The following is an 18882-nucleotide window of genomic DNA, read 5'->3' on the forward strand; positions in this document are numbered from 1 at the left end:
ATCGTTACCGTTATCTCGTTATTATTTATGTGACAGTTTTATCACGTATTTGCTACTCTCGAATATGAATTTCAAGTCAGTCTAGTAATGATCTCTAAAACATCTGGTCGACAAGTACCAAATACTTGACCCTAATGTACATATAAACAACGCTTTTATTACTAATACATTTGTGAACTGAAAGTAATGAACATTAGTACTTCTTCATTGAAAATTTAAAAAACGTGCAAGGTTAATGAAATTTTTAATTGTGGATTAGCCCGGCCACACAATTTTACTGGTCTGACTACATTTTTGCTTTTATACCGTTTTCATTCCCGTTAGAAATTAAAGGAAATTAAAGCCCACAAACCTATTTTTTACAGTCCTCATCAATGTTTTAAATAAATTGTGAGAAATTAAACGTAAATTTAAATAGATTTTTCATCGTAATATTTTTATTTATTTTGAATTTGTAATGTAACTTAATCTAAATTATACTTGTATAAGTGCATATTATAGAAAAAGCCGTGTCCAAGAGACAATTAAAAAATGACGAATAAAACTTCATTTCCAAAAACAAATTATTTTATGATATTTTAGACGAGATTATCAGAATATTTATATTTTAAATTATTTTTATTTTAGTGAATGATTCATTTTGTGGTAAATTATTTTCGTGCTAATTGCGTGACAAATTATTTTATCCTTAATGACGATAAGTTTTCAAAATGGAAAGTTGTGAGTCTCTAGACGTAGCTCATATTATTTAAATAAGTGTTAGCATATTTCGCATATTCAGATTAACAAATCTGGGTTAAAATAAAATCGGCATTACACGAAATCGCGAATTTACGACCAATACCAACGAAACGAGTATCCTTTGAGAGCATGCTCCTCGTCGGCCGCCTTCGTCTGCGGAACGAACGTGATGTTGGGCTGATGCCCGAATTCGTTGGACAGATACCTCACCTGCGTGTCGATACCGTTTTCGTTTTGAGATCGATAGCTACCGTTCTTCCTTCCGTCGCGATAGCCGTCCTCGTGATGGCCGTGCGACGTTATCGTGTAGTTGAACTGATAGTACAGATCGTTCGCCATTTTTTCCAGGACTCGATCACTCACGGCGACTTTATTCGGACTGTCTTCCTCGGACAACAGCTTCTTCGCAGCTCGCGCCATGCTTTTCGTAATGTTTTTCGTGTCTTCTTTCTTGATATTCTTAGACGTGTTGGCTGTAAAAGAGCGTGAATTTATAGTTATCTCATTCACTGCAAACAGATTCCTTTTCATCTTACCTGTCAATATCTTCATCATCTGCTTTAATATCGGATCCATTTTTTTCTGCGGCGGCGACTCTGTGATTATCTTGATAGGTTTTGGTTGATCGTCCTCGTGCTTTATTGGTATTTTACAGCCGCCGCAGGCCTTCATCACGGCTTCGATTAATTTCTTCGCTGCTTCCGGCCTATCTTTAAATATCTCTTGCGCGTCCTCCACTTATTAGACCAAGACGAAACGTTTCAGATGTTTGAAATAACCAAAACACATAAAATTTAGATTTGTTACTTTAATAAAGATATAACTCACAACTCGTTATTTTCCGGTTCCTCTGTCTCGTAATAATAAAATCCCCATCTTTGTCGGTTTTATATCCAGTCTCGTGATAAACACTATCAGCTGTGATGAAACCGTATTCCCCGGTAATAAGCCCTTCGACATCTTAACGAAGAAGTACACAAAAACACTTGTGAGCACATTATTTGAGAATTATGTAATTCATTTATCTATAATAATAAAAATCTCGCCCGACACTTCTTTCGATCTCGATATACCTTTCTTTTCGAATCTATGTTGAAAATCGACTATGTTGAAGGAGAACTCATAAGGCCTGTTAACGCTGTTATCGTCCGCGACCGTGCGATGTTGCGTGACCAGGTAGCACAGCAGGCACAGAAGATCGCCCCATCTCCTCTGTAATTGAAAATCGCGTCTGCTTTATCGCGTGATAACGTATATTTTCCTCCGTCGGCCTTGGATCCTCACCACGAAGGACGACATCCCTGACGAAGATCCCTGCGGCTTCGAGTTCACGCGACTGAATGATGGCACGAGCGAATCCTCCGAGCATGCAGCGGTGACGTAACTAACGAGAAAAATGTTCTCGTCCTCTCCGCGAATTATCTATTAAACGATCTGACGGAGAGAAGACAACGAGGGAGAAGAGAAAAGCGTGAAGGGGACAAGAAGGAAAAATCAGGAGGCCTTTGACGTTTTTCTCGATGGGCAGATGCTTTCACACATTTTGCATACTTGGCTGCGAGGTAATTGCGCCGGGGTTCATTAATGATCGTAGATCGTCGTGGATCGAATGTATCGTGGCTGTAAATTGCGTTCCGCGCTATAAGATATATTAATGTTGCTGTCTATGACATAACATTAAATTTTATCGACGTTTTTACTTGAGTTACGAGTGACACAAATAAGAAAAGTGTGATAAATATTTATATACAAATTATATATATATAAAAAAAGCTCTCTCACACACACACACACACACACAAGATATCAAAGAGATAAAATAAATATAAAAGGCAAGTAAAACGAGCGAACGCCGATGGTGAAGCAAAAATTATATTGTATATAGTAAGGTAAATCTTTTAAAATTACAGTTACAAATGTTTCGGTCTTAAAGTTTAGATTTTCTTCAGTATAGAAAATTATGAAATGCAGTTACAAGATGGTCATTGTGTGATTGGTTAGAACAAATACCGACGATAAATATTTATCTAAATTCTTCACGCAAGTCATTTAGTGGACATAGTATACTTCTTTATTATTGTATTTAACTGCACAACTTTCAGTTTTCTCAGATATTCCACTTTATCTTAAGTTGAACTCAACATTGTGAGAGAATAATTAACATTAATATTTATCAACAAAAGAAATTTAGGCTTTCTTTAACGTACGTAAACTTATTTAAATTTTATTAACTGGTGTAAATTAATTAAAATTTATTACACAAAATTAATTTAAATTGTTACTGACACAGGTGACTTTCTGGTGGACATCAACAAGCTCGGGATGTGAAGACATTTACATCGATCACGATAAGCTTGTATTTATTAGATGACCTTTCGTTTTAATTTCTCACACTTAACGCTGTCAGATCGATGGTTGTTTCTTGTTAAGAAACGAGCGCTCTTGGGAGTGCTGGACGATGCAGGATTATAATAAATTAATGCACGTTCAATGCGCATAGGTCAACTAATCGGACACTGAATAATGTCAGCAGAATCTTGCATTTTTTAACGCCATATATTGTGCAAAGCGTATACGACACATTCTAGGGATATCTCGTTACAGCTAATTTGCTTCGATTAAAATAATCTGTTAAGAAAATCGTGAAATGTAGCTTCGATAAAATGTCGAGGATTTTATTACTGGAGAAATTTTTTTTCTTGTTTTTAAGTTTTCTGGGTGTTGCCTGTAAATTGGACAGTACGGTAAAATGAAGGTCAGAGCCATTCGCGTCGATTCGGAAATTGTGCCTCGAAAATTTCGTCTGAATATATATGACGTACTGGATTTGACAAGATTAGAAATCGCACGATTCGATCGAAAGTTAGCACCGTTATAAACTTCTGGTCACGATGAGCTATAATCTTGGAGACGAAGCCTGGACGTTGCGTATAATAGTTAAAATTGCGCGTATTACAGTAAAACATGTATAGAAAGTGTCAAATACCACAACTAAGTCGACGCGACATTTGCGAGACAAAATTCTGTTTTCGTGACAATCTGAAAATGTACAATTGATGGATATCAGGTTCTTTGTAGTCGTGAAACTCAAACTCTTCGTGCCCAGTAAAATTTCTCCAGACTTGCCCGATGTATTCGTCAATCGTTGGATTATCCGTTGCAATCTGGAACGGGCTGGTATTAGACACTCGTTCGTGGAATATCGAGTTGCTGTAGAAGCGGCGATAGAGATCTAAATTTTTCCACGTAATGTTTACGCGGTTCAAGCAGTATCCGCGATAAGCGAACGTTTGATTCTTATTTGCTCGGGTACGCACTGTGCATCATGCATTTTGTAGTCCAGAAAACGGCCTGCCGATCTGATTTGTATTGCGAGGTGTCGATTTCAACACGACGATCCTCGTGGCATACCAACAATGCCAATCGCTCGCGGAAGGTGGGTTTCTGGCACATATACGCATCAGGAATATCGACGTCTCGAAGATTCAGTTCGTCGTTACGAAGCTTCCGATATTTGCGTTACGATCAACTTGTATGTTCTTCTTATTCGCGTGTAAGAACGCCATTTGTGCTTCCGCCGTCGAGAGATTTTGTTTCCCGAGAAGCACAGTGGAATTCTAATTTCGATTTCGATGTCGAATTTACCGAGAGAGAAATGAGAAAACCTGAATGGATATGTCTGCACGCAAATGTGAGAATCTGGACCAAAATGCCGTTATGTGGAGGCCCGAAGTGGGTCAGTCCGCAGCCGACATCTTGATACCGTCACTCTGCTTAATACGAGGCAAAACGCGGACAGGTGAGTACCTGAGTACGCAGCCGACGAGAGATCAATGATATATTTTCTCTTATTGCGAATCACATTGTTCACAAATAAAAAAATATATATAACATATGTAGAAAATAATTTAATAATTTCTATATATAAAAACATGTAAATAACTTTAAAAATTAATAAATTAATTTTGCACGTTGAGCGTTACGAACTCTCGATCGATATCACAGATGCTCCTCGTAACTTTTGAGTGTATCGCTTTGGAAAATTGCTTCTGCATCACGAGAATATATTGTTCTCATTGTCACACTCGTATACGTATTTTATCTACCGAACCATTCGTCCTCGTCGTCTGGTTGATCGTGATGTCTGTGACGATAGTGCGCGTGATGATGCGGTCGACGGACTACAACTTCCGAGTTTTGAGAGCTTCTGATCAAATTGTAGATCATTATTGCGATTGCTAATTGCGCCACCATGATACTCCTTAAAAGTGATATTTTAATGGTCGCTAGGACGCCCGGTAGGGAGAGTATCTGTGGAAAAGAGACGGATTTGATCATTTCTTCTAGGGAGGAATGTTTAATGAGAACAGTAAATAAGAAACCTGCATAATAAATGGCGTCATCAGCATCATGTATCCCATTCTTTCTAATGGACTCTTCTTATCCTTGCTTCTTGCTTGCACTTCCGTCTCTAAAGAAGAGAAATCTTAATCTTCTTCAAAGGTAAAGCGCAGAGTAAATTTAAATACTGTCAATACCTCGTAGTAGGTCGTGAACTCTCACATGAATATTGATTTCACTGTTCGCCAAGCAAAACTTGATTCCCGGGAAAATTTTCAAGCTTTGAGTTTTGCTGAGGCTGATTTGAGAATTGTTCCATCTTTCTTCAGCTTCAATTAACAGTTTTGACGATGTTACTAGCCAGATAATAATATGGCAAACGAAAACTTTTGCCCCATTCATGTCCTCGAATTTACAATGGATTTATATTATTGACTAAAATATATATATCGAGAATTATTTACAAATTTTTTCTTCCAAAATAGAAGATGTATTGTTGACGATTATATTTATTAAATTTATACACGATGTTAAGATAAATTCTCGAAATAATAAATCTATATATTTTTTTATAATAATCTGCACATACAATTGATAAATTTGATAAATTTAATAAATAATTAAAGCTACTACCGTTAAATTATTTTACAAATTACTTAATATTTTTATAACTTACGTTATGTTTTTTTATGTTGTATGAAACATGAGATTATATGATGCTAGATCCACACTTATATCATTTTCACGGTAACTATGCATCTATATTACACTATTATGATGTGTCATCAGTGATACTCGTGACCCGCTCACAGTTAATTAAACGAACATTTCACTAACGTACAAAAAATACTAAATGAAACTCTTTTAGAAACTTTGATTCGTCTGATCTTCTCTCCGATATACACTATATAACGCGTCGTTCTCCTGTTCGCTTGCCATGTAGACTGCGCGATGTTACGCGAAGCGCAGTAGAGATATTTTACTTTTTTGTTTCATTCAGATACCCCACGCCAGGCTACCTTAGGCCGGGAAAACTGGGTCTCGTTTACCGGAGAAGGCTATTTACAGCGGAACAGACGTTACATGAATATGGCTCGCTCAGTGGTCACTCGCTACAGCGGTCACTGGCCGCTCGTCGATAAATATATTAATTTTAACAATCTAGGAATGTGGGGATAAGAGAGATTTCTCTAAAAACATCTATTTCTAATAATATTTAATGCCTTATATATATATCCTTATTGGTAACATGAGGTATGTGTATGTAGTATTAATTCTTAAATATAAATACTTTTCGTTTTGTACGGAAATGTAGTTTTACATTATACGCATTTCACATAACTATAGGCCAAATTAATATTTTGTATGTGATTGTTCTTTGATGAACATGATAGAGATAAATGTATCTTTTTTAAATTCGCCATACGATGTGCGTAGGACATTATCCAATTACGTATTTTACGAAGGCACATCGTGTGGTACATCTTATTATATATAATATGTGTAATAAATATTAGATTATCATGATAAATAAATTATCAATAAATAATTACAAATTTATTGCGTTATAAAACGCTACTTGTATTTCCTTTAGAAAAGGAATTTTGCTCTTTATACTTTGCAAACTTATAATTATTATCATAAGTTAGGAAAATTCCTTTGGTATACCTGTATCTGCTTAATTTACAGTAAAATATGCAAAGAACTCGGTCACAGCGTAAAAAGACCTATTTTAAATTGACATTTTAATTCTTACTTTTCGCACGATTAAGTGCTTCCAAAAATAGCGTCTGAATAGCAATGCCATGGCGAATATTAATATCTACAGCCATAAAAAATCAGATATTAATAATATTATTTGAATAAATTAATAAACGCAAATTAATAAACGCAAGAAGACAAAGAATGTCTTAAAATCATACAAATAGTGTAGCTTCTATTGATGGCTATTACGTTTTGTTATGACCTATTTTTGGTTAATGGCTTTTCAGTAAAAATCTTTTGGTCGAAATATATGTAATTTATATGAATTTTATCCCTTATAGTAATAAGGCTCCTCATATGCAGGGGCACTCGCCCAACTTTGGTACATTTGTGGGTGACCATGGGGAAAAGCGCTGTGAACGTGTACGTGAACTGGTTGTTGTGATGGCCATGGTTGCGTTGTGTGGTAGCCGGAATGAAGTTTCGTCAGAAAGGTGCTCAGTTTAAGTACCAGCAATATGACTCCTGCAAATAGTGAAACGCAGGGATTAAAACTTCCGTTCCGTATATGTTAAGATAAGATAAGCCATGCACGCACACACATTTTACGGATTGGAGAATCTTATAAAACTTAATATTTTCCAACGACAATAAATTTAACAGATGGATTAGTAAGTAAACCGGTTATCGAGCGAAATGAAAATTGTAATAATAAATTTTACGATTACGACTGTCACGACAGGATTTTGTTATTCACGATGATGAATAATAAATTTAAGTAATTTATCAATCAACAAGAAATGAATAAAACATTTTTTTATGTGTTTTATTTTTTTATATCATTTATCAATAATTATGAGAAATACTGGGATAAGTAAAAAGTTTCACGTGTGAATCTAACGCTCTTGAATACTGAACTCATATATTCAGTAAATGGGTCAGCAATATCACTTAATCATGTATGCAGGTTACGCCGTCCACAGGTAGCCACGAGACTGTTAAACATTTGTGTGGGTAACATTTTTCATTGGGTTATGAAAGTAACGGGGCTTACCTACAATAAGTCCCTTCGCTGAGAGCGCTATTATTACCATCATCATTGTCATCATCACTCCCATTTTATACATCATCGGCATCAGCATGAACTGAATTCTTTTGTGTCCAAAAGTGCGAGACTTTTCTTCAATTTCTGCATAATATATATCAATATAATTAACATTGTTATTTATAATTTTAAAATGGATAGGTACATATTTTAAATAATTATATATATATATATATATAATCACTTCAGTAAAAAAAATTAATGTTGAAATTTATGAATCTATTGTCGCAAAAAAGTTTTTCTAATTCTACTTCTTCTCATGCTTATTTTTTATTATAATAGACGTAGAAATAATGTTACGTTCCTCACCTTGAACTGGTTTCCTTTTGAATGCGTTCACCAGGATACTCCGAAGACTTTCGATGTCAGAAATCAGCGAGGCCGGTTCCGGGACCAACTCCAGTTTCGTGGTGTTGCATCGTGCGATTTTATAGCTGTCCCTCGAAAATTTGACGTTCGCGGCCCTCGTTGCAAGCACATTTTTCGTAAATGCAGTTGCCAATAGCATGTACGCCAAGATCCGGCCAATCGCCTGCATTCTCAGACCGGTTTACCACCACCCGGACTCATCGACACTTACGATCCTTTTCTTTCGACCGATCTTTTTTCCCTCTGCCTTCTCCTGAACCCCTGCGACTACACGAAATACGTGTTATTCGGACCCGCACGAGCAGCCGTATGATTCCCTCCGACTAACCGAGCGGTTCGAACTCGAAAGAGAATTGCCCGCTCGCTGCGCGCCGACTTTCTGCGCACCTCTTTCGGACTCCTTCTCGGTACCTATATTTTACAAATACCTCAGAGAATCCGGAGAACGACCCGAATTCTAACGTTAGAAAGCATTCTTTTAACATACCGCATGTCTTACAATAAATTACACGGCGATAAAATTCTCTAATCCACAACTGTTGCTCGAGAAAATGTTTTACTGATAATTAATAATTTATGTGAATTCCTTTTTGACATATAAAATTTACTAGATCTCATTTTTAGCAGATCCTTTATTTAAACGACGTTACATTTTGACAAGAGGAGAAGTTTTAGGAATAACACGTACCTGCCGTCTTTCACTTTTTACGTCGCGTCACTGTCACGGTCATCGTGCAACGACCGTTCACGCGTGGCCATCACCTTGAAAAGGAGTGGCTGAACCAAGAGTAGTTGGAACGCATTGCTTCACAATTTTCCAATGAAATTCCCCGCAACGCGTCGATTACACACGCGCGCACACTTGTATAATCTTCACTTCGGGAAATATTTTACGAGTTTGGAATATCCGTTTGTGAACAGTATGCAATTGTGAACAAATTTTGTCAAACTTGTTTTCTTGGTACTGCTTATTCTCCTAACTACCGCCGCGTCAATCTTCCAAACGCACGACAGCAGCAGCCACTTATTTGTGCAACGTTGCTGCAAGTAGTGGTCCTTAACGAATGATGCACCGCGCTTCCGACTAACTTAACAACTGCTGCCTGACCTCGTAACGAAACATTACAAGAAACATTATGCGTCATAAAGTTTATTAACGGTCTGGCGTCAGTAAGTAGCTCAAAGCAAAGTCATGGTTGATGATCGACGCGGTTTACCTCGTTACGCTTATTATAGAGCCGAAAGAGATTGCTGTACAGCTAGTTATGTTATTTCAATATAATACCTGAATAAGGTAAAAGTATAAAATGCAAAAGATGCCCGAAATTATATTATAAAGAAATTACAGTTTTCTATAACCCTTTCTTGCAGTATAGAAAAAATACGTTAATATTTTAGGGATTAACATCAAGTGATTGAGACAATATGAAAGTATCGAAAATCGTTAACGAGAATGGAACCGCAGGAAACGATGCCGAAGCAGTAAAAGCGGCATTAAACGTTGTGAACGCACCGTAAGCAAGGCAGACGGCAAAGGAAGGCAATACAGGTTTATTGCATCGTCTTTGCGCATCCAGTACGGAAGGAGCGAAGAGAGGGAAGAAGTAGGGAGCATCGCACCGACCATCTTGAAAAATAAAATTCGCTGTAAAAATGCATTACTCTCCACTCCCCACGCTAGGATGCCCCCTTCTTCCTGGCCATTCCTACGAGTCTCGATTCCTTCAAGGACTAAAAATTCAACCCTTTACACCAGCACGAGCAGAGACGGCGCGAGCAAGACTGTATTAAATACGAACGCAAAACCCGATCTGTGATCTTTATTTATGCAACATCGCGTTGAAAGACCTACGGATTATTATTTTCTTTGCTTCTTCCGATTTTCGCTTAAGAATTGCATTCGCTTTTCATTCATCGCTAATTAATTTGCTTTTGCATTCTAATTAATTATGAGTTTTTATCTTTTTAAAAAACATCAGTGATTTCTTATTATTGATATAATTAAAATATAATTGGACGATATTAGATGTTTACAACAAGACGTTTTCCTAGTTAATTATAGGATATTATTATAATTAATAATAGTTTTCTTAATTAATACAAATAATATAATCAATATCATTTCATTATATATAAAAGAAAAGTAAAAGCGTTTCATTTAAAAAAAAAAGAGTAAGAGATTTTTATGAGAAAATGGTAAAAAAAATATTTAAAAAATATTTACGACTGTGTGAAGTAATTAAGGGCCAATGAACAAGCAAAAATAGATGTTAAGAAACAAAATTAAATTTATATATTAACTTTAATACAATGAAATGGAACATTTTAACTACACCGAGTCTTCATCAATCAAATAGATTAATTACATAGATTTAAAAACAAAAATCGAGTAAAGAGCGATTTAATTATGATATAGATTTTTATTTTAGACTCTGTTTCTCGATGTGCCCGATATTGTGTATATGAGTTGATCGTAAAAATGTACGTGCACTTAGCTATGTTTACGGCGTTTCTCGTTTTCTTCTTCTAACGTATTGCCCCAAGCGCTAAGAGCGCTCGTAAACCATAATTGTCAAACGATCTGAAGTAAATAAACTTCCTCAGCTTCGCGACAAGTAACTCATTCCGCAAACAAGACAACTAACACTCGAACGGTACGACTAATTTGCACGATTAATTGCGTTAAGAAAATCGCGTGTCGGGATAAATCGAGCGATTAATGCACCTGATGCCATTGCCATTTCCGCGCAGGAAACGCAACCGGTCGGCCACGGCGAACTCGTTGGCTGCGAAGCTCGTTACCCCGCAACCCCGAAGTAGCCGCGTAGAGGGGCACCGCAAAAATGGAAATGCCAGACTGTTATTCATCTACAGGTTTGCTTCTTTGTCCGTGAACTGGCTACAGTCGGCGTGCTTTAGGCGATGGTATGTGTATCACCATGTGTGTGGCTGACCATAGACCGGCTCAGAAGTGGCCGAGACATTCGCCTCTCGACCGCGACCATGAGAGCACTCAACTCTCGACGCCCACGGTCAACTACGAGCATCCACCGGCTCGTCCCTCTCTGTTTCATCCTTCTGCTTTGCGTCCTTCACGCACGAGCGCGGAGTGTGCCTCACGATGACGACGGTGTCATTGCGGATCAAGTGCACGGCAAAATTTCGGAACCGGTGAGCGATTTCAATCCTGATGGCGTGGACAAGGAGAAAGTGGATCAAGCTCGAAAAAGCTTGGCGGTAGCAGAGGATGATACAGATGAAGATGTTAGTGGCGAAGAAAGAAAGGATCCAACGGAAGAGATACTCGTCGAGGATCCTGAAAAGATCCCGACCGAAGCTGCCGAAGGTGATGAAGGTAGCTTACTATTTGTGGCGAAAAAAAGACGACGGAACGACGTGAGCCTCTCCGGTAAGCCCGTGTTGCAGGATGGCGAGAATGTCGCACAGACCGTCAAACAGAATGCGCAGAAGGACGAAGGTATTCGACGATTTGACGCACAGGTCGAGTCCGACGATACCGTGGAACTGGACCAACAAAAGATACCGGACAGTATCACAGAGGACAGCTCGGATTCGCAGGGAGATACCATTAAGATCAACGTCGAACAATTGCACGAGAATGTGAAAAACGTGGATGTGAACCGCGACGAAGATAGGGCGGAGCCGGAAGAGGAGAAACACGCAGACCCTTCTTCTAATCTTGAAGAGAATTTGGAGGAAGCCAGCTCGAAACAGACGAAAAATAGAGATTTAAATAAGGAAGAAACGGGGCAGATTGAGAATGTGGCGGAACATAATTTGGATGAGGCACGAATAGAGAATACCAAGGATGTGAGTGAGGATGTACGCAATGAGCTTCGTAGTTTACATCATGTTCAAGCGGAAGAAACTGAGAAGAATGAAGAAGAACACGCCGTCGATGAGGTTTCGAACGATGAAGAAATCGGTGACAAAGATGTGAATCTGAACAGAGAGAACAGAGCCAGCGTTCCAGGTAAGTCCAAGTACAAGAGTTCGACTGTCTACCTAAATGCTGAGCAGGGCAATTTGCCCGGTCGAGAGCAAGAGTCGATCGTGGATGGTCAAATAAAAAAATTGATATCTATACGAAATGACGCCCTTGAATCCATCGGCAATGGTGCGAAACAGTCGGAAAAATTTGATAAAGAAAGTCTTTTTTCAGAGAAATTGGTTGAGGTTGACGCTGCTGAAAAGGACGAGATTCGCAATCAACGTGATAGCGACGTGAACGTGGTAGCGACGATTCAGAGTGAGGATCTTGATCAATCACCTCCAACGACGGAAACTTTAAACCGCCTTCAGAAGTGGAAGAGTCAAGCCGCGTTTTTTCAGGATCAAATCAAGAACAGAACGTTTCTTCAGTATTTGAGGGAACAGACGATCCAGGTGCTCCCTGACATTCCGAAATTCACGGAAATTGAGTTGCTGAATACTTTGAAAAATATCGCGCTAACGCGGGAATCACCTGCGAATGAAACGTACTGGGCTAGCTTGAACACAACTGAATTAACCGAGAACCAATTGGAAATAATAAAGTGCGCCGAGCAACTGGTGCAGACGAAGCAGCGACAGTCGTTTGTGCAGAACATGGGGGAATGCATTAGCGGTCTCAGTGTCTTGAATTGCATACGCATCTTTGTCTGGCCCGTCGTGCTCGACAATCTCCCGGAGCCAGTCAAGCAGTCTCTGAACAACTTATCTCCGATCGAGATAAACTTGATTGACCTGTTTCAGGGTAACAGGGCCAAGTCCGCAAGATCGGAGAGCAACGTACATCGTCCGCGGCTGCTGACGCCCGAGTTTATTGTCTTCAACATTCTAAAGGGCGCTCTGGAGTCGAAAGTTACCTACGATTTGGCGCCGAGCTACATCGATCCGACGAATGAAACCCTGAGGGCACTGCTCACCGTCGGTCAACTCCAGATCCTGCAGATGGCCGAGAAACTTCTACCCGGTGAGATACGTCGCGAATATTCCGACAGGATGTTCTCGTGCGTGCGCAGGTTCGAGTACTTCAGCTGCGTCAAGTACTTCACCTGGCCGATGGTGCAGCAGTATCATCCGACGCTGCCGGCTTTCCCGGATTACCAGAGTTGGTACCCTGGATCGATAGCGTTGTACCCGCAGTATCCTATCGTTCCTTTTCCCAGTTTCGTGGGCGAGCTTCCGGAAGTCGTCGAGGCTGACGCTACGAGAATGCGGAAGCCTAAGCCAGAAGCGGTGATCGTGAACATCCTTCAGAATACCCTGAAGGAGCACGCGAAGGTATCACCTCCATCTCTCGCCAGTACGGATTCTTACGTCGCTGTACTCCCCCCGGAACAATTATTGTCGATACACATGGCTGAGCAGCTACTTCCTATTCCGTATCGTCCGGAATTCGTTCAGAAGACCGTTAAATGTATTCAAGAATACAATTATGTGACCTGTATTAAGTATTCCACTTGGCCGACGGTCAAGCAATTTAATCCCGGTCTACCGGATATTTCCGATTGGCTACCGGACTGGCAGTTGCCCGATGTTTTCGGTTATTTCCCGGATTTTCAGATTCCCGATTTTTCCTCGTTTTTACCACCGTTTTGGGGAGGCAGCCAGCCATCGACTACACCGACTCCACCGATCACTGAGACACCATCGGAATCTAGTAATTCCACTGCAGAAGAATCGCTCGGTCCGATTTCCATATTATTATCTCGTCAAAGTGAAGTTTCTTCTAAAGCATCCAGCGAGTTAGAGAATAAGGTTACAGATATTTTAACAAAGGTACGTACTTTCTTGAGAGCGACACCGAAAAATTCGCATTTAGTCGTCAGCGAAAACGTAATTGTTTTGACAACCATCACTGAGAAACAACTTAACATATTGCGATTAGCAGAGAGCCTTGTACCGCCCCCGGCACGAGCTCCTCTCGTCGCTCAAGTTATGTCTTGCCTCCAGACGAACAACGACTTTCTCAACTGCACCAGATACGTCATTTGGCCCACGGTCGCTCTTTACGTTCCCAATTTCCCCGAGTTTCCCAATGATTTATCACTCACCCAACAACCACCAAAACAAGAAGATCAAGTATCATTGAAAGACAGGAACGCTTCGCATCAGGCTAACAAGGACCAGCAGGAGTGGAATAAATCGCAAACAAATTCCAACGTAAAGATAATCTCAAGAACAAAATTTCCGCAGAGTAACAGTCCCGTGATTAGCGTTACTGGTACTCGATTCGTGCCAATATTCACGGAACATCCCGAATCGGTGATACTCAACATTCTCAAGACGATTCAGCTGTCTTCGCCTAACGTGCGAGATGATCAGGGTGTCAAAATCACCAGCACGCAAGAGTTCGGCGATCTGCTTAACGATCAGCAATTGAATATCCTTAAGATAGCGGAAAGTTTGTTACCCGATGCAGCCCGCCCAGCTTCCGTCAATCGAATGATAGAATGCGTTCGCAAGGGTAACTTTTTAGAGTGCTCGAGGAACGTCCTATGGCCGCGTTTATCGGAATATTTCCCTAGACTGCCCAGCTTTCCGAATTTTGGAGGATATCCTCAAGCGACAAACAGTAAGTCCGCGTTAACTCAGAATCTAACTGACCCATCACCATTTTCAGAGACTGACGTTAAAGTCGACCAGCACGGAGACGCTACTGTTACCATCACAGACACCAGGTTCTATCCCATCTTTTCGGAACATCCGGAAGGTGTAATTTTAAAAATTCTCAAGGCCGTGCAGCATTCCACGCCGGGTGTCCTAACTTCAAGAGGATCGCCAATTACGTCGCACTTCACGAAACAGCAAGGTAATATTGTACAGGTCGCAGAAAGTCTGTTACCGGAGTCGGCAAGACCGGTCTTCGTGGAAAGGATGGTCACTTGCGTTCGAGAGAGCACGTTTCTCGAGTGCACGAGGAATATAGCTTGGCCAACTATTGCTCAATTCTTCCCGAGACTGCCAAACTTTCCCAATTTTGGAAGCTATCGAACTCTGCCGAGGACAAAACTCAATTCGATTCTACTGCATAACATTTATTCCGAGAATCAGACATCTAATGAGAAGAGTGAAAATACGCCGAAGACTGCTGTAGATACGATCGAGGATAAAATAGAGAATGCATTGAAGAATCTGTTGAGCAAAAATTCGTCGCCGCGTTTGGAAAATTCCTATCTGGATGTCAATAATCCTGTGATAGGCACTCTTCTAACTGGTCGAGAAATGAACATTGTTAGATTAGCGGAAAGGGCAATACCGGATTCGACACGTCGCGAATACGTAACCAACATGCTGGAATGCGCGAGAAGCAATAATTTCGTGACCTGCACCCAGCATGTCACTTGGCCGACCGTGAGGCAATTTTCGCCGAATCTGCCGAACTTCGAGGAGTTCTTCGGTCAATTTCCATTCCCCGGCGTCGGTCAAATTCCCGGTATCGGTCAGTTTCCTGGCGCGGGTCAAATCCCTGGTATCGGACAGATTCCTGGCGCGGGTCAAATCCCTGGTATCGGACAGATTCCTGGCGCGGGTCAAATCCCCGGTATCGGACAGATTCCTGGCGGGGATCAAATCCCCGGTATCGGCCAGATTCCTGGCGCAGGCCAAATCCCGGGTATTCCCGGAAATCCTTTCGCCGAAGGCCCCAGCTTACCACAGTTTCCTTTCCCTCAAATCCCTATGTTACCAGGCGGATTTCAAATTCCTCAGTTTCCAGGATTGCCTAGCTTTGGCGGCATAAATTATTCGCAACTTGAAATTCTATCGGACGCGCCGCAGAAGTCGAAATCGCAGGAGGCGAAGTCGCAGACGAAGGAGCAGACGATTCAGTCAAAAGTTGCGCACGTAGTGGAGCAGACGAACCAGATAAGTGGAGCATCGAGAGCTTCGAAAACTTCGTCAGTAGGTGAATCAGTCTTATCCGTTAAACGCACACTAGCTCTTTTCTCAATATTCAAGATTATTAATTTATGCTTTTCTTTTATTTTCTAGACGAGCAAGGAATCGTTCCCGGATATCCTGGACAACCGTCGAACATCCTTATAGATATTTCCAAGGAAAGAGTCCATTTGTCTGATCTTGAGCAACAGCGAGGTTCATTGTCGGAATCCGTTCTCTCGGGCGCATCGTCCAAGAAACACGAGAGGAGACGAAGAAGTACCGATCAATTATTAAATTCTTACTACGAGACCGAGGGAGAAATTAAACGGGCTTCGGAGACGACAATGGACAGCGTGTTCCCAAACATCACGGAATCCGACTTTCTTCAGCTTCTAGTTAATATTACGAAATCCGAGAAAATTGTGGAAAGAAATCCCGAAAAGAATCCAAAGAAATACTTCGTGGATACCTTAAATTCTACAGTCAGAAATTCTCTAACTGCCGATCAGTACGAGATCTTGAAACTGGTGGAAGATTTGAACGAGCATACTACGAATCGCGGTTTACTGTCGCAAGTAGTTCAGTGCATACTTAGCTTGAGCTTCATCAGATGCATGGGCATTTTCATCTGGCCAGTAATCACTAGCACCGTGCCATCTTTGATCGGCTTGCCGTCATTGCCTTTCGAAAGATCGACAGAGACCGAGGTACAGAATTTCTTTGGCATGTCCACGAACGATTTTGAGAAGGAACTGCTGACGAGGAAGGAATCCATGGAAAATATTTTCCTGGATTGGTACAAGACGGCGATGGAGGAAAAGTTTCAGGTAGATCTGGGTTTCCTGAAGCTTACTGGTTACGGAAACGGCGAAGTCGGCATCAGTTTCAGTGGATTCCGCGAGGGTAGAGCTACGAAGATCAAAGACAACAAGAACTTGCCGAGTATCCTGACGATCATCAGCGATATCATGGAAGAAGTACTGGATCAGCGGCCGGACCACGAGAAGATCAAAAAGGATAAGGAAAAGAAGGAGAGAAGTCTGGATGACGTGCAAGAGGCAAACTTTCAGCTTCTACAAGAAAGCGACGAGTACGCGGACATTAAGCGATCCATAAACGACGATCAGATAATCACCATGTTTCTGGATAAAATCAAGGCCAACGCAACGGATTTCGCCGATGGTGATGTCGCTCAGTTCCTCGACGTAGAGAACGCTTACAACGCTTTCAGCGTACTCTTCGGGACCCGTTTGAACGAGAAGTTTGCGAGCAGATTGAAGGCTTTTACCGAGGAACATCTAAAGAAAGATAATCCTGAGAAGCATATGAAGGATCTCAGCGCGGAGGAACTGAAGGTAACACCTTTGAAGCGAGAAATTACCTATGAGCTTGAAAAAGAATCTATGGAAAGTGAAGAGGAACGTAAAAGGGAACACCGTGGAAAGAACGAATTCAGATCTTTGCTGAATGAGTATTCAGAAAAGTTAGCGAAGCAGAAAGTTTTTACGGAGAAGCTCGAAGATCCAGATAACGATAATAGGATCAAGGACACCGAATCGTCCTCCGACAAGAATATACGCTCGGAATTGAGGATCCAGTTGCCACTTTTGCGAGAAGACTTTATGTCCAGGAAAGTCACGAGCACGGTGATACATCTCGGAAGAGCATTGAAGATGAAGATGAACACTTTGATGCCTGGAATCGGTTTCGTGATAAGTTTCATCATTCAAATGGCCTTGGCTCACGCGAGAGCGGCTGCTACCATGGCTGGTATGATCAGCAACATGGCCCTCGCATCGGCCATGTTCGGTATGATCCGACAAAGCTTGTTCGGGTCGGAAAATCCGCAGATTAAATATGTATACGACAATGATAAGATGGGTCCGGGGATTACTTGGCCAAACCACCATAGGTCATATTATCATCATGGAAAATAGTATTTTGATTCGCCCGATCAAGTTTACTTATCGTTCTTGATGTATACTGTATTAAAATCTAAAATACTAAATGTGTGTGCCTTGTTAAGAATTTTATATACGTCTCTGTCGTTACACATTGCAGGCTTTCTTCGAAGTCTGAAACAAATCGGATTATATATTGGGTTAGCTTTAATTTTTTATATTAATATTGTCGTGGTCGCGTTCATAAAACAATGTAGTTTTGTGACGATTACGGTTTTTATGCCTAATGATTCTTTGCGTCAAAAAATTTCACTACTTCCTGAAAATAAGTGATTAGTTGAAGAGTTAGATATTAATAGTTTCTATGGATGCGTCCACATTGTCTTTCGATACATTTTACTTTACATTTTAGCAACACGGGATTCAAATAGAGTATATTTTCAAAAGTTAGAATAGATAATATTTAGAATCTGAAGAAACGGTATTTTCGTAGATGGTTATGGAAACAATTCCTCGCAATTATAATCATGCGCCATTTCGCAGAAGATATTTATTTCATTGTCATGGGATTATATGGTGGTGGGTAACACTTTTTCATATTTTTTTAAGGATTATATAACGAGTACGGCATTAAAAATTATATGTCATGTAGTCGTATTGCAGAAAGAATATTGAACTGCTAGCATAGATTTTAAGACTGACATGCTCTTTAATTATGTCTGATTAAAAATAAATGAATTGTATCTACCTTGTATAATCCAGTAAATAATGCTGTTGTTCCCTCCAAATTATAATTATAAATTAATTAATTTTAATAATTTTAATTTTTTATAT

The 18882-nt window shown here is 40.3% G+C and overlaps 4 protein-coding genes and 1 long non-coding RNA gene across 5 annotated transcripts; 2 read left to right on the top strand and 3 right to left on the bottom strand.

The window, feature by feature from the left end:
• Positions 1-506: 506 nt before the first annotated feature.
• LOC143900972 (uncharacterized) lies at positions 507-2136 on the bottom strand. Its single transcript, XM_077412807.1, has 5 exons — positions 2026-2136; positions 1815-1953; positions 1570-1701; positions 1278-1478; positions 507-1214 (listed from the first exon to the last, which is right to left on the bottom strand). Exons 1-5 carry the CDS (start codon positions 2038-2040, stop codon positions 832-834), a joined length of 870 nt encoding a protein of 289 aa, XP_077268933.1. The 5' UTR covers positions 2041-2136; the 3' UTR covers positions 507-831.
• Positions 2137-2719: 583 nt separating this feature from the next.
• On the top strand, positions 2720-7204 carry LOC143901047 (uncharacterized). Its single transcript, XR_013257959.1, has 3 exons — positions 2720-4540; positions 6083-6336; positions 7128-7204. It is a non-coding gene; the product is annotated as an uncharacterized LOC143901047 (long non-coding RNA).
• Positions 4697-6031, bottom strand: LOC143901038 (uncharacterized). The gene is made up of 4 exons (XM_077412974.1): positions 5759-6031; positions 5280-5517; positions 5124-5212; positions 4697-5052 (listed from the first exon to the last, which is right to left on the bottom strand). Exons 2-4 carry the CDS (start codon positions 5482-5484, stop codon positions 4840-4842), a joined length of 507 nt encoding a protein of 168 aa, XP_077269100.1. The 5' UTR covers positions 5485-5517; positions 5759-6031; the 3' UTR covers positions 4697-4839.
• On the bottom strand, positions 6964-9555 carry LOC143901037 (uncharacterized). The gene is made up of 3 exons (XM_077412973.1): positions 8201-9555; positions 7841-7975; positions 6964-7311 (listed from the first exon to the last, which is right to left on the bottom strand). The coding sequence occupies exons 1-3, from the start codon at positions 8427-8429 to the stop codon at positions 7115-7117; spliced, it is 561 nt and encodes a 186-aa protein (XP_077269099.1). The 5' UTR covers positions 8430-9555; the 3' UTR covers positions 6964-7114.
• Positions 9556-11139: 1584 nt separating this feature from the next.
• On the top strand, positions 11140-18814 carry LOC143900977 (uncharacterized). Its single transcript, XM_077412813.1, has 3 exons — positions 11140-12254; positions 12444-16172; positions 16259-18814. Exons 1-3 carry the CDS (start codon positions 11183-11185, stop codon positions 18082-18084), a joined length of 6627 nt encoding a protein of 2208 aa, XP_077268939.1. The 5' UTR covers positions 11140-11182; the 3' UTR covers positions 18085-18814.
• Positions 18815-18882: the final 68 nt, after the last annotated feature.

The sequence above is a fragment of the Temnothorax americanus genome, unplaced genomic scaffold (assembly GCF_048541705.1).
Source record: "Temnothorax americanus isolate GAGA-0224 unplaced genomic scaffold, ASM4854170v1 Scaffold31, whole genome shotgun sequence".
Classification (NCBI taxonomy): domain Eukaryota; kingdom Metazoa; phylum Arthropoda; class Insecta; order Hymenoptera; family Formicidae; genus Temnothorax; species Temnothorax americanus.

Excerpts from the sequence above, each read along its gene's own strand:
- LOC143901037 (XM_077412973.1), bottom strand. The coding sequence starts at position 8,429 with ATGCAGGCGATTGGCCGGATCTTGGCGTACATGCTATTGGCAACTGCA. Across the intron at positions 7,976-8,200 it reads CAAAAGGAAACCAGTTCAAG|AAATTGAAGAAAAGTCTCGC; the intron begins GTGAGGAACGTA and ends TATATTATGCAG. Across the intron at positions 7,312-7,840 it reads AGCGAAGGGACTTATTGTAG|GAGTCATATTGCTGGTACTT; the intron begins GTAAGCCCCGTT and ends CACTATTTGCAG.
- LOC143900977 (XM_077412813.1), top strand. The coding sequence starts at position 11,183 with ATGGTATGTGTATCACCATGTGTGTGGCTGACCATAGACCGGCTCAGA. Across the intron at positions 12,255-12,443 it reads GAACAGAGCCAGCGTTCCAG|AGAAATTGGTTGAGGTTGAC; the intron begins GTAAGTCCAAGT and ends GTCTTTTTTCAG. Across the intron at positions 16,173-16,258 it reads TTCGAAAACTTCGTCAGTAG|ACGAGCAAGGAATCGTTCCC; the intron begins GTGAATCAGTCT and ends TTTATTTTCTAG.
- LOC143900972 (XM_077412807.1), bottom strand. Across the intron at positions 1,702-1,814 it reads ACATAGATTCGAAAAGAAAG|ATGTCGAAGGGCTTATTACC; the intron begins GTATATCGAGAT and ends TTCTTCGTTAAG. Across the intron at positions 1,215-1,277 it reads GATGATGAAGATATTGACAG|CCAACACGTCTAAGAATATC; the intron begins GTAAGATGAAAA and ends GCTCTTTTACAG.
- LOC143901038 (XM_077412974.1), bottom strand. The coding sequence starts at position 5,484 with ATGAATGGGGCAAAAGTTTTCGTTTGCCATATTATTATCTGGCTAGTA. Across the intron at positions 5,213-5,279 it reads AGTTCACGACCTACTACGAG|AGACGGAAGTGCAAGCAAGA; the intron begins GTATTGACAGTA and ends TCTCTTCTTTAG. Across the intron at positions 5,053-5,123 it reads TGACGCCATTTATTATGCAG|ATACTCTCCCTACCGGGCGT; the intron begins GTTTCTTATTTA and ends TCTTTTCCACAG.